The sequence below is a fragment of the Cebus imitator genome, unplaced genomic scaffold (genome assembly GCF_001604975.1).
Source record: "Cebus imitator isolate Cc_AM_T3 unplaced genomic scaffold, Cebus_imitator-1.0 Scaffold339, whole genome shotgun sequence".
Taxonomy (NCBI): Eukaryota; Metazoa; Chordata; class Mammalia; order Primates; family Cebidae; genus Cebus; species Cebus imitator.
In genome coordinates this window covers 1,031,504-1,043,946 of record NW_016107654.1, presented here as the reverse complement: position 1 = coordinate 1,043,946, position 12,443 = coordinate 1,031,504, and the positions used below count along the sequence as shown (strand labels likewise).

General features: G+C 68.1%; 4 protein-coding genes across 12 annotated transcripts in view; 2 read left to right on the top strand and 2 right to left on the bottom strand.

Annotated features, from left to right (window-relative positions):
- The window catches only part of GRIN1 (glutamate ionotropic receptor NMDA type subunit 1), a 33,415-nt gene extending 26,097 nt beyond the window's left edge, over positions 1 to 7,318 (top strand). For 2 of the 8 annotated variants that reach the window (XM_017505522.2, XM_017505524.2), the window contains 10 exons: positions 527 to 691; positions 771 to 889; positions 1,008 to 1,120; positions 1,207 to 1,355; positions 1,460 to 1,617; positions 1,766 to 1,927; positions 2,163 to 2,272; positions 2,359 to 2,504; positions 3,777 to 3,887; positions 5,979 to 7,318. In XM_017505522.2, coding sequence (XP_017361011.1) covers positions 527 to 691; positions 771 to 889; positions 1,008 to 1,120; positions 1,207 to 1,355; positions 1,460 to 1,617; positions 1,766 to 1,927; positions 2,163 to 2,272; positions 2,359 to 2,504; positions 3,777 to 3,887; positions 5,979 to 6,095 — 1,350 coding nt within the window. In that variant the 3' untranslated portion in view covers positions 6,096 to 7,318. The remainder of the gene's footprint in view (positions 1 to 526; positions 692 to 770; positions 890 to 1,007; positions 1,121 to 1,206; positions 1,356 to 1,459; positions 1,618 to 1,765; positions 1,928 to 2,162; positions 2,273 to 2,358; positions 2,505 to 3,776; positions 3,888 to 5,978) is intronic. The other 6 variants (XM_017505523.2, XM_017505526.2, XM_017505530.1 and 3 more) reach the window with 3 other exon arrangements.
- C8G (complement C8 gamma chain) overlaps positions 1 to 12,443 on the top strand; it is a 618,926-nt gene that overhangs the window by 211,098 nt on the left and 395,385 nt on the right. The window lies entirely within an intron of this gene.
- Positions 7,315 to 9,135, bottom strand: LRRC26 (leucine rich repeat containing 26). The gene is made up of 2 exons (XM_017505559.2): positions 7,831 to 9,135; positions 7,315 to 7,745 (listed from the first exon to the last, which is right to left on the bottom strand). The coding sequence occupies exons 1-2, from the start codon at positions 8,519 to 8,521 to the stop codon at positions 7,411 to 7,413; spliced, it is 1,026 nt and encodes a 341-aa protein (XP_017361048.1). The 5' UTR covers positions 8,522 to 9,135; the 3' UTR covers positions 7,315 to 7,410.
- TMEM210 (transmembrane protein 210) lies at positions 9,411 to 12,169 on the bottom strand. 2 transcript variants are annotated; one of them, XM_017505576.2, is made up of 4 exons: positions 11,732 to 12,169; positions 10,371 to 10,506; positions 10,144 to 10,173; positions 9,411 to 9,642 (listed from the first exon to the last, which is right to left on the bottom strand). In XM_017505576.2, the coding sequence occupies exons 1-4, from the start codon at positions 11,829 to 11,831 to the stop codon at positions 9,456 to 9,458; spliced, it is 453 nt and encodes a 150-aa protein (XP_017361065.1). In that variant the 5' UTR covers positions 11,832 to 12,169; the 3' UTR covers positions 9,411 to 9,455. The 2 variants fall into 2 exon arrangements, with proteins under 2 accessions (XP_017361065.1, XP_017361066.1); XM_017505577.2 differs by lacking the exon at positions 11,732 to 12,169 and adding an exon at positions 10,670 to 10,757.

Sequence of the window (12,443 nt, the reverse complement as noted above, 5' to 3'; positions counted from 1 at the left end):
GGGCGGGGCCTGAGGGCTGGGTGGGGCCTGGCATGGAGGGACCGGTGGGCGGGGGTCCTGGAGTGGGTGGGGCGTGGAGTGGGCGGGGTATGGAGTGGGCGGGGCCTGAGAGCTGGGTGGGGCCTGGCATGGAGGGGCCGACGGGCCGGGGTCCTGGAGTGAGTGGGGCGTGGAGTAAGCAGGGCTTGCCGGCTGGGTTGTGGCGCGGCATGGGAGGGTCCTGAAAGCCCAGGTGGGGCATGGAGTGGGCGGGGCCTGCAGGCGGGAGGTCCTGGAGTGGGTGGGGCATGGGGTAGGCGGGGCTTGCTGTGTGGGTTGTGGCCCGGCGTGGGTGGGGCCTGTGGACGGGGGCTTGGAAGGGGTGGGGTGTGGAGTGGGCGCGGCCTGTGGGGCGGGGCGGGGCTGGAGGGGGGTGGTGCCTGTGAGCTGGGTTAGGGTCTGGGGCAGGGCAGGACTCCGGGGTGCGCTAGGGCGGCTTCAGTGGGTGGACGCTGTCTGCATCCCCGCCGGCTCTGGCGCCTCTCAGGTGAACAACAGCAACAAGAAGGAGTGGAACGGGATGATGGGCGAGCTGCTCAGCGGGCAGGCAGACATGATCGTGGCGCCGCTGACCATCAACAATGAGCGCGCGCAGTACATCGAGTTTTCCAAGCCCTTCAAGTACCAGGGCTTGACCATTCTGGTCAAGAAGGTGCGCAGGGGCCGGGTGGCAGGGGGTGCCCGGAGCGCCCGGGCGGCGCTGACCCCGCGTGCCCCGCGACCCCCCGCAGGAGATCCCCCGGAGCACGCTGGACTCGTTCATGCAGCCGTTCCAGAGCACACTGTGGCTGCTGGTGGGGCTGTCGGTGCACGTGGTGGCCGTGATGCTGTACCTGCTGGACCGCTTCAGGTGAGCGCGACCCGGAGCCCAGACACCTCCATCCGCGGGGGGTGGGGCCGGCGAGGGGTGGGGCGGGACCGGGCCGCCTCGCCCGCCCTCTCTCCCGCCCGCCCTCTGCGCCCCGCAGCCCCTTCGGTCGATTCAAGGTGAACAGTGAGGATGAGGAGGAGGACGCACTGACCCTGTCCTCGGCCATGTGGTTCTCCTGGGGCGTCCTGCTCAACTCCGGCATCGGGGAAGGTAAGGCCCCACCCGCCCGGCCCGCCCGGCCCCGCCCCGGCCCTCTAGGGTCCGACTGAACCCCACACCCCGCCGACCGCCCACAGGCGCCCCCAGAAGCTTCTCCGCGCGCATCCTGGGCATGGTGTGGGCCGGCTTTGCCATGATCATCGTGGCCTCCTACACCGCCAACCTGGCGGCCTTCCTGGTGCTCGACCGGCCTGAGGAGCGCATCACGGGCATCAACGACCCTCGGGTGAGGCCTGGTCGCGCTGGGGGAGGGAGCTCCAGGTGAGCGGGGGTCCGCCCGGGTACGGGCCTGGGGAGCCGCTGCTGGAGCCCTGCCCTCTGACCCTGCAGCTGAGGAACCCCTCGGACAAGTTCATCTATGCCACCGTGAAGCAGAGCTCCGTGGACATCTACTTCCGGCGGCAGGTGGAGCTGAGCACCATGTACCGGCACATGGAGAAGCACAACTATGAGAGTGCGGCGGAGGCCATCCAGGCCGTGAGGGACAAGTGAGGCCGGGGAGGGAGCAGTGCGGGGCCAGGAGGGGCGGCCTCCCCCAGGCAGGAGAGCAGCCAAGCCGGGCACCCCGGAGGTCACGCACGCGGGGCTTCCAGGCTGGCGGGACCAGGGCTCCCCTGACCCCATCTCTGCCGGCAGCAAGCTGCACGCCTTCATCTGGGACTCTGCGGTGCTGGAGTTCGAGGCCTCACAGAAGTGTGACCTGGTGACGACGGGAGAGCTGTTCTTTCGCTCCGGCTTCGGCATCGGTATGCGCAAAGACAGCCCCTGGAAGCAGAACGTGTCCCTGTCCATCCTCAAGTGAGTACCCGGGCACCCCTGTCCCTCCTCTGCCCCTCCACCAGAGGTGGACGCCCTCCCCAGTGCTGGACCACTCCGAGGCCACCACAGACTTCACACCCGGGCCAGGTGCTGCCCACTCCATGCTCCACCCCACCCCACCCCACCGGCCCCGCCCTGGCCCCCCTGCCCCCACCTTGCCTCATCCCCCCCCCCAGGCACCACCCACCACAGGCTCACTAGCTCCCACCCCCAGGTCCCACGAGAATGGCTTCATGGAAGACCTGGACAAGACGTGGGTTCGGTATCAGGAATGTGACTCACGCAGCAACGCCCCTGCGACCCTCACTTTTGAGAACATGGCAGGTGCGGCTTCCCTGACACTCCGGTGGGCTCTCTGTGGACTGTGGCCTCCCTGGCCGGCAACTGAGGCTCTGGATCCTGGCACACAGGGGTCTTCATGCTGGTGGCTGGGGGCATCGTGGCCGGGATCTTCCTGATTTTCATTGAGATCGCCTACAAGCGGCACAAGGACGCCCGCCGGAAGCAGATGCAGCTGGCTTTTGCAGCAGTGAACGTGTGGAGAAAGAACCTGCAGGTAGGGCAGGCCACCCTCCGAGGCCTGGTGCCCAGGGCCCGGCCTGGCCACGGCCCTCCTCCATCCCCGAAGGCCGTGGCACTGGCTCTGGCTCCGGTGGGCAGGACTGGAGCTAGGAGCCATGGCCAGGGGCAATGGTGAGTGCTCCCAGGGCACGGGGGCAGCACTGGTGGGGGGCTGCCTGCAGGTGGCTGCCCACTGCAAAGCCGGGGCCAAGGGAGGCCACGCACCCTGCTCCAAGCCTCCGCCTGGCCCCTCTGTCTCCAGAGTCGCCCGCCGGTACCCATTCCATAGGAAGGCAATCAGGCAGGGTAAGACAGGGGCCCGCCTGTGTATGGCACGTGAGTCCAAGATGCATTTTGCCCTCCGCCGACCCAAGCCCCCTTGCCACCCTTTGGAGACCCCCTTCCTGCCGTCCTTGTGCTCCGTGACTCTGATCCGAATTGGGCCAGGCCTGGTCCTGCCTGGTGGCCAGGTCGCATCCATGAGAATTTGCCGCCAGCAAGGGCAGCCACGGCCCACCTGGGACAGGGTGGGTAGTGGGCCTGTACAGGCCTCAGGGCCTGTGGCTGCGGTCGAGTTCCCGTTCACTCCATCTCTTCTCTTTCTCCGGGTGCGGTCCTGGAGCCTGTGTCCTGAGATGAAGCTGACATTGCAGCCAGGGCTGCTGGGGGAGGGGGTTGTTGCAGCCCCACACCTCTCATCTGCCCACTCTTGCTCTTGGCCCCACAGGTCCCCTGGGGACCTGGCTGCTGCCACCACTGGCCAGCACAGGCCACTTGGCCATCAGACCTGAGGCCAGAGTCCTGGGAGCTGCCTCTGTCACTCCAATTCCACCTCGATACCTGCCTCCGGCCCTCGGCCCCTTCCTGAATCTTGGTGTGTGCCCCTTGGGGGTCAGTGGCCTCCACGCAGACAGCTGGCGTGGCCTGAGTGGCAACTCCTCCAGTCCTCAGAGGACTCCTTCTCCTCGGGACGCCTGTAAGCCAGGGCCACCCAGGAGCCAGGGAGCCAGGCGGACCTCCCAGGAAGAGCCAGCCGAGATCCCCCAAGCCCAGTCCCAGCATGAGCAAGGTCAGGCCCGAGACCCTGGGCAGGAGAAGAGGCCACCCTCGAGCATCCACTGTCGGCCCGTCTGTCCAGCACAGGGAGGCAGGCAGGAGCGAGGGCCCACGTGGCCGGCCAGGCTGGGCAGCGGCCCACCCAGGAGCAGGCGAGGGCAGGTGTGGCCTCCACCCTAGCCATCTAATCACTTATACATATTCATTTTAGGATAGAAAGAGTGGTAGAGCAGAGCCTGACCCTAAAAAGAAAGCCACATTTAGGGCTATCACCTCCACCCTGGCTTCCAGCTTCAAGAGGCGTAGGTCCTCCAAAGACACGGTAAGGGGGAGAGCACCCCAGTCCCGCGTCCGACTCCACCTGCCCCTGCCCTGCGTGTGTCTCCCGCCCCATCTCCCCCCCGGCCCCGGGCTCCTGTGGCCCACTCTGCCCATCTGCCCCGGCGGCCGCTCTGCCCAGCCCGCCCGTGTGGTGCTCTCTCTCTGGCCCTTTCTCCCGGCCCTCCTGGGTCCTCGGCTTTCCCCGTGTGTCTCCGTTAGTCCGCCCGCCCGCCTCCCTGCCATGACCCACACGCCATCTTGAAGCTGTCATGTCGTTGGTCAGTCAGTCAGCCACGCCACCTCTCGGGGCCAGGCCTGGGGCCCTGGGAGCCCAGCTCGGCCCCATCCTGGACCTCAGCCGCCAGGAGGCCACGTCACTTCTGTTATGTCCCTGTTTCTCTCGCCTCTCCCAGAGGGGCCCGCCGCCCTCACTTCACCCCTGCGACGGCCCTGGAGGGGGTGGCTGTGATGTCCCATCCCGTCCGTCTGTCTGGCCACTGGCCCTGCCCCCCAGACACCTGTCTCACCTGTCTCACCAGAGCCATGCGTGTCGCATCTTCCATGTGGTCTCTGTGTGGGCCGGGGGCTGGGGGCCGGGCCTGGGTCCATCTGGGTGGACGGCTGGGGCCTGGAGTTGGAACTGGCCACAGGGGCCTGTCAGGCAGGGAGCGGGGTGGGACCAGAAGGGGTGGCTCCCACCCCAGGCTGAGCAGGGGCCCCCCAGGAGGTGTGGCGGCAGCTCCCAGAGGGTCTGAGAACGGGTAGGGGCGACCCCATAATCCCTGGCCTGCAGACACTGAGGTTCCCAGACAGGGAGGCCTCTGGAAGGGAGACGAACACCTCAGTTCCTGACCCCAGCCACCCCTCAGGGCCCACCCCACAGAGCCAGGCCTTCTGCCCTTTGGAGCTCAGAATTCTCCTACCTCCTGCTTGGAGCAGCTGTGGCTGCGTGGGATACACACACTCGGACCAGAGGCCCCCAGAGCAGACCCAGCCTTGCTAGCAGCACCGTAGGCCCAGGCAGCATGGTGGGGAGGGGCTCTGCCCAGAAATCCTCAACCCAGTGGCCACCCTGAAGTCCAGGGGCTAGTCTGGCCCGCAGGAAGCCCCCCAGCCTGTAGGCAGCATCACCACAAAGCTTAAGCCCCATGAGGAAGTGGGATTTGCAGTCACCCGCCCCTCAATGCACTGGAAGTGGGGCAGGACTGCAGGGCACAGACAGGACTTGGCATCGAGCAACCCAAGTGCCAAGGTGAAGCCACCAGGGTGCCGCAAGAGGGACCCTGAGGCCTGGCTGCTCAGCCTCCCGGGAAAGGGACTCGGCATGCAGGACGGGTGGACAGCGAGAGCCTGTAGGGCTGGGATCCACTGGAAGCTCAAGGAGCAGGTGGAAGCACCATTCCTGGGGCCACCCGTGCCCTGGAAAGCGGGCAAAGCCAATGCTGCAGCGTCTGAGCCAGGAGTCCCGCTAGAGGGCGCAGGGAGCAGGGAGGGGGAATAGCGCAGGGACCGTGGACTGGGCAGGTTGGGGAAGAGCGGGTGTCCAGGGAAGAGCAGACAGGGGAAGCAGCAATTTGGGACAGACAGCCACGGGGTGGGGGGGCAAGCACAAACGTCTTGCAGGTGATGGGTCACTTTCAGAGGGTGACACTGGGTCCCAGGGCCCTGCCTGGAGCTGGGCCAGGTGCAGCTCAGAGACCCTCATGGTGCCCTCCCAGGAACATGTTCCCAGCGGAACCCTCACCCAAGCCTCCCTGGGCACCAGACATCGTCCTCTGGGGCCAGCCCTGGCATCACATGGCATCTGGGGCTGGCCCCACCCTGCGAGGCTGAACTGTGGGGGGCACTGCCAGCTGGGGGTCTGGGCAGGGGAGGGCAGCCCACCTCCCACCTGGTCTCTGGGACTGTGAGCTTGTTCAGAGGGAGGCCTGGGTGGGGGGCTCCTATGGGCAGGGTGGGGTCAGTCCGGCTGCGGAGATCCTCTGCCCCGTCCTGTGGCCGGTCCGGGCCAGGGCGGCACTGGGCGCTGAGGGCTGGGGTCCCTGGCGGCCGGCGGGGCCAGCGGGTATTGATTGTTGGTTCTTATTTATAGAGCACCGGGGGTGGACGCGGCGCTTTGCAAAACCAAAAAGACACAGTGCTGCCGCGACGCGCTATTGAGAGGGAGGAGGGCCAGCTGCAGCTGTGTTCCCGTCATAGGGAGAGCTGAGACTCCCCGCCCGCCCTCCTCTGCCCCCTCCCCCGCAGACAGACAGACAGACGGACGGGACAGCGGCCCGGCCCACGCAGAGCCCCGGAGCACCACGGGGTCGGGGGAGGAGCACCCCCAGCCTCCCCCAGGCTGCGCCTGCCCGCCCGCTGGTTGGCCGGCTGGCCGGCCCACCCCGTCCCGGCCCCGCGCGTGCCCCCGGCGTGGGGCTAACGGGCGCCTTGTCTGTGTATTTCTATTTTGCAGCAGTACCATCCCACTGATATCACGGGCCCGCTCAACCTCTCAGATCCCTCGGTCAGCACCGTGGTGTGAGGCCCCCGGAGGCGCCCACCTGCCCAGTTAGCCCGGCCAAGGACACTGATGGGTCCTGCTGCTCGGGAAGGCCTGAGGGAAGCCCACCCGCCCCAGAGACTGCCCACCCTGGGCCTCCCGTCCGTCCGCCCGCCCGCCCCGCTGCCTGGCGGGCAGCCCCTGCTGGACCGAGGTGCGGACCGGCGCGGCTGAGGAAGGGGCAGAGCTGAGTCGGCTGGGCAGGGCCGCAGGGCGCTCCGGCAGAGGCAGGGCCCTGGGGTCTCCGAGCAGTGGGGAGAGGGAGCTACGTGGCCCCAGGCGGAGGGGCTTGGAGCAGAGACGGCAGCTCCATCCTTCCCGCAGCACCAGCCTGAGCCACAGCGGGGCCCACGGCCCCAGCTGGCTGGGTCGCCCCTCCTCGGGCGCAAGCGCTCCTCTGCAGCCTGAGCTCCACCCTCCCCTCTTCTTGCGGCACCGCCCACCCACGCCCCGTCTTCCCCTTGACCCTTCACGCCGGGGCTGGCCCTGCCGTCCCCCTATGGCCGTCCCTGACTTCCCGGCCGGCAGCGCCTCCCGGAGGCGCTCGGGCTCCCGCCGCCTCGGGCAGTCTCCTCCTCCTCCTCCGGACTCGAGAGGGCCAACCCCCTCGACTCCTTGTCCGGCCTGCGGCCCAGAACGGGCTTCCCCGGACGCTGGTTCGGGACTGTCTTCCACCCTGCCCTGCACCCTGGCACAGGAGAGCGCCACCCGCCCGCCCCCGCCCTCGCTCCGGGTGCGTGCCCGGCCCGCCACCTTGTACAGGACCAGCGCTCCCAGGGCCCGAGCTCGTGCCTTCCCCGTGCGGCCCATGCGCGGCGCGCTCTGCCCCTCCACCCCCCACCTCCCGGTGTATGCAGTGGTGATGCCTAAAGGAATGTCACGCAGGTTTCGGTCTGTGTCGCTTGTTGACGCCGACAGAGAGTAAAGGGAGGGCAAAGGCGTTGGGGAAGAAGCTTCCAGCGCCCAAGGCGGCCGCAGCTGCTCAGGCTCGGGCGGCGGCGGCGGCGGGGATCCCCGGGTCCGCGGGCGGGACCGAGCAGTGGGGGTCGGGATCGGAGTCTGGGTCCCGCGGTCTCCTCGGCCGGCGGAGGGCGGCGGCGCGGCGGCGGCGGCGCGCGCTGCAGGCGGTGAGCACGGAGCCCAGAGCCAGGCAGGCGGCCACGCTGACGAGGAAGGAGGCCGGCCCGAGCGTGTAGACCACGGCCAGGTCCCGCAGGGCGAGCGGCTGCGCGCAGTGGCGGAAGGCGGCGTCGGGGAAGGCAGTCAGCGGGCTGAGCGTCAGGCGTCCAGGCCACACGCAGAGCGCCGCCTCGGCCTCTGAGGGACACGGACACAGGCGCGGCGTCAGGCGGTGGCGGCCGCCCCGCCCCGCAGACCCCGCCCCGCGTCCGGGACAGCTCACCTGACGTGGGCAGCGGGTGCCGGCGCAGCCAGGCGCACAGCGGGCGCAGCGCGCAGCCGCAGGCCCAGGGGTTGCCGTGCAGGTGCAGCGCGTCTAGGGCGGGCAGGCGGGCCAGCAGCCCCGGCGCCAGTGCCGCCAGCGCGTTGTCCTGCAGGCTGAGTGAGCGCAGCAGCGGGAGCGCGCCCAGCGCCGCGGGCTCCAGGCGCGCCAGCCGGTTGCCGGCCAGAGAGAGGGTGCGCAGCGCGCGCAGCGGCGCGAAGGTCCCGGGTGCCAGCGCTTCCAACTGGTTGGCGCTCAGGTCCAGCAGCTGTAGCGCGCCCAGGCCCCAGAAGGCTCGCACGTGCACCGAGTGCAGCCCGTTCTCGCGCAGATCCAGGCGCTGTAGCGCGCCCGCTCCCGCGAAGGCACCGGGTGGCAGCGCGCGGAGGTGGTTGTGGTCCAGCAGCAGCTCGCGGAGGCGCAGGCTCAGGCCCGCGGGCACAGCGGGCAGCGCAAGTGCAGAGCAGGTGGCCAGGCCGCCCGGCTCGCACGTGCACACCTCGGGGCAGTCCCAGGCGCCTGGGGACCCCGAGGGCGAGGCCGTGGCCGACACCTGGGCCCAGACAGGCCAAGGCGACAGCGACAGCAGCAGCAGCAGCGGCAGCAGCGGCGGCCTCGGCGGCCGAGGCCGCGACCAGGAGGAACTCTGCATGGGGGCAGCCCCCCGGCACCCGCGGTGGGAGGCCCGCTGCCTGTGTGTCCCCGGAGCCTGTCGTCCGCGGAGCGCGTTCCTGCGGCGCCTGTACAAATATTCTCTGGCGCGAGTGCAGGCAGTTCCTGTCCCACGGCTGGATCCACGCTTGGGGCGGGGGCGGGGCAAACAGCCAACGCCCAGCTCCGCCGGCCACCTGTCCCGGAGCTCCAGACTGCTCTTGGCACGGCGCCGGCCACAGCACTATTGGGACCACCTCGCCCCGCCTGATTCACCACCAGGCGCCCGCCGAGCCCTGAGCAGCAGGACGCCGCCCACCTGCACCCGACGACCTCATGGCTGCCACCGGCACCCACACACAACGTAGCCCAGAGGTCCTGCTCCTCACCGGCCTCGGCCCCACTCAGGCTCAGCAAAGTGAGCCCAGTGTGCACCTGCTGAGTGGCTCCAAGCAGGGATGGTCCGTTCCCATGGTGGATGGGGCCCGAACTGGACACAGGCCTTGGGGTGTAGGGAGACAGCACACCCAGGCAGGAGAGGATGCCCGCTCCCTCCCTCCCCCCAGGACTCTTCTGGACCGCCTGGGGCGCTGCCAGTGGAGTGGGGATGGGGCATCAGCCCAAGTCCTGTTAAACCCAGCGGCCTCCGGAGCTGTCAGTTGCAGGTCCTGTTCTAGGGGCTTTCAAAAGCAGGGTGCCGGGAGGAGCCGGACTGACCAGCTGTGGCAGAGAAGGTAGAAACACATTGGGGGTGTGGTTTCCTGTCCTGGGGCAGAGGAACAGGGAACCTGGTGTGGGCCTGGGCGCCCACTTTGATGAGACCCATAGGCGAGTGCACCCCCCACGATGCAGCCTTGAGGGGTGTGAGAGCCTGCAGGGAGGACAGTGCACAACCACTAAATACGGTTTATTTCCCTCCCCCCGCTGCCTCAGCCCTACTCAGGTGGTAGGGGTGGGGGTGGCAGCGGCTCTGGGGTAGCCTCCACGGAGATGGCCACGAGGCTCTCATCTTCCAGTGGGGGCATCACGGAGACCTCCAGGTCAGTGTCCAACAGCTGGGACTCCACATATACTGGATGCAGGTCCATGCGATCTTCCTGGACCCCAAAATTCTCCACCAACCTGCATGACAGGGGCCGGGTCAGCACAGGCTGGTGGGGCCCTGACCCTCCCTTCCCCGCCCAGAGCAGGCCAGCATGTGGAACCGTGCTCCCCCAAGGCCTCCCCTGGGACAGCACCACCCCCACAGGGTCCCCCCTTGGACAGCACCCCCACCCACAGGGCCTCCCCTGGGACAGCGCCCCCCTTGAGGGCCTTCCCTGGGACAGCCCCCCACACAGGGCCTCCCCTGGAAGAGTGACCCCCCTTGAGGTCCTCCCCTTAGCACCACCCCCAGGCCTCCCCTGGGACGGCGCCCCCCTCAAGGACCTCCCCTGCGACAGACCCCCCCCAGGGCCTCCCTGGAACAGCACCCCCCCTCAAAGGCCTCCGCTAAGACAGCACCTCCCCAGGCCTCCCCGGGACAGCACACCATCCCCCTCGAGGGTCTCCCCTGCAACAGTGTGCCCCCCCAGTTCCTCCCCTGGGACAGCGCACCCCCGCCAGGGCCTCTCCAGTGCTCACCTGTTGTTCTGTAGTCTCGGGCATGTTTCACTGAGCGGATGAAGGCCAACATGAGTCCTGGAAGAGCGCTGGGCCCCGGACCTCTCCCAGCACATGTCTGGGAAACACCATTCCTGCCCTAGGTGACATCCCACCCAGGGGGCAAAGGCCCCTCTTGCAAGACTAAGGGCCCAGGGTGGAAAGCCTGGCCTCGCTCCCACTCACTCCTGGCCCCCGGGTTCACGCACCCCTTGGCCCGCAAGACGCCAATTGCCACGATGACGAGGGCACAGAAGCAGCTGGCGCTGACGCCCGCCAGCACCACCAGGAGGGCGATGAGGGCCTCGCGGCTGAGGCCAAGGCTGCATTCACAGTAGGTTCCAGCTGCAGAGACAGGGCCACATGGCCGCGGGGCTGGTCACCTGCCTGAGGAGGGCCCCCAGGTCTGCCCCTGCCCTGGGGGCCCCCAGAAGGACACCAGTGCTCCTGCCTTGCCTGGGAAAGGGGAACCCTGGCTGGGTGCGGGGTGCACGGCAGGAGGCGGTACCTGCAGCAGGGATGAGCAGAACGGAGAAGCATGTGAGGCCCAGGGCGCTGCCACGCAGGCAGGACCGAGGCCAGAGACCGGGGGCCATGTCCAGCCCTGGCCACTGCCCACCTCTGACGGAACTGTCAGAAGGTGCTGACTTCACAGTGGGACTGTGAGGTGAGGGTGGGGGGCAGGGCCTCAGGGTGCCTGAAGCCAATGTTTCACTTGCCCTTGGGCACTGCGATTCTGGGAGCCATGACAGCCTGCCCTGGGAATGGGACAGGTAGGGTGGACAGGTGCTGGAGGCAGAGGCAGCAGTGGGGCTGGCCTGGCCTGAGGGGCAGTCCCTCAGGAAACGGAGTGGGCAGCACTGCAGGCCCTGTGTGGGTGCAGTGGCCTGGCAACCTTGGGGGGCTGGCAGCAGGTAGCCTCAGCCTCAGCTTCCTCCCAGCTTAAGGGTTTCGGCAGCTCAGTGTGGGGCTGGGCTCCAGCTGGCTGCAGGTCACCTTCCTCCAGGGCCAGGGCAGGATGGGACCAAGGAGGGCTCAGGGGGTGGGCTTGCACCCAGCCTCCCTCCCCACTGCTTCTGGGAGGGTCTGGCTCACGCTCCTGGCAAAGCTGTGGTCAGGAGGGCTGCTGGCACCCAAGGGATTCCCCTACCAACTTGGAAAGGTCTGGGGGATACTGGCTACCGCTGTCTGAGCAGGACCCCCAAGCCATGCCTCCCGAAGCATCCCCCATACAAGGCTCTAGACTAAAGGTGTCACTGAAGTTGGAGCCCCCAGGGGCTGTTCCCTCTGCAGAACAGGCAAGCATTGCCCAAGGAAGTTGGCTGCAGGCTGGCATGGCCAGGGTTAAGCTCAGCCTCCTCCCTGAACCTGCTGTTCCAGGCTGGGAGAGAGGCCCCTGCCCTCCCAGCCTGTCCTCCTCAGGACCTGCCAAGCAAACCGCCAGGCAGTAGAAGGAAACACCTGCCCCACAGCCAAACGAGGCTGGGCCTCCTGCCAGCTCAGGACCCATAGGCCGTGGGGGGGAGCACAGCCTGCCTCCAGTGGCCCTGGTCACTGGGGACCCACTCGCCTGTTGTCAGGCACCTTCCTGCTGGGGTCCTCCAACCTCTGACTTGCTGAGTGACGCCGTGACCTGAGGTGTACCCTTCACCCTTGTCTTCAGGACACATCCAGAGATGGAATCCACAAGACACAGAACAAAAGGTGTGCCCGAGCCAAGCTGGCGGTGACACCCACCAGGCCAGCCCAGCAGGTTTGTATCCTGGTTAGGACACTGGCACGCCCAGCCGGGGGCCAGCTGGTAGCCATGGACAATGGGATCCAGGCCAGGCCACCGCCTGACGGGACAGTGGCCGTCAGAGAAGTGGGCACCCCATCACAATTCAGGAGAAAGGGCCCCTCTTTTTGTGACAGACTTGGAGTGAAGCGGAGCAGGTAGTAGGGACCAGGGCGAGGGGAGATACCACATGAGCAGAACCAGCCCTCCTTGGCGGGTCTGAGGCCTGACACTCAGGAGCTGAGGGTCAGGGGCCTGAGGGTCAGGGGTTGAGGGTCAGGGGCCTGAGGGTCAGGGCCTGAGGGTCAGGGGTTGAGGGTCAGGGGCCTGAGGGTCAGGGGTTGAGGGTCAGGGGCCTGAGGGTCAGGGGCCTGAGGGTCAGGGGCCTGACGGTCAGGGCTGAGGGTCAGGACCTGAGGGCCAAGGCCTGATGGTCAGGGGCCGAAGGTCAGGGGTTGAGGGTCAGGGGCCGAGGGTCAGGGGCCTGAGGGTCAGGGCCTGAGGG

Excerpts from the sequence above, each read along its gene's own strand:
- TMEM210 (XM_017505576.2), bottom strand. The coding sequence starts at position 11,831 with ATGTGTCCTGAAGACAAGGGTGAAGGGTACACCTCAGGTCACGGCGTC. Across the intron at positions 10,507-11,731 it reads AGGAAGGTGCCTGACAACAG|CTGGAACCTACTGTGAATGC; the intron begins GCGAGTGGGTCC and ends CTGTCTCTGCAG. Across the intron at positions 10,174-10,370 it reads GGCGTCTTGCGGGCCAAGGG|TGAAACATGCCCGAGACTAC; the intron begins GTGCGTGAACCC and ends TCATCCGCTCAG.
- LRRC26 (XM_017505559.2), bottom strand. The coding sequence starts at position 8,521 with ATGCAGAGTTCCTCCTGGTCGCGGCCTCGGCCGCCGAGGCCGCCGCTG. Across the intron at positions 7,746-7,830 it reads GCACCCGCTGCCCACGTCAG|AGGCCGAGGCGGCGCTCTGC; the intron begins GTGAGCTGTCCC and ends CGTGTCCCTCAG.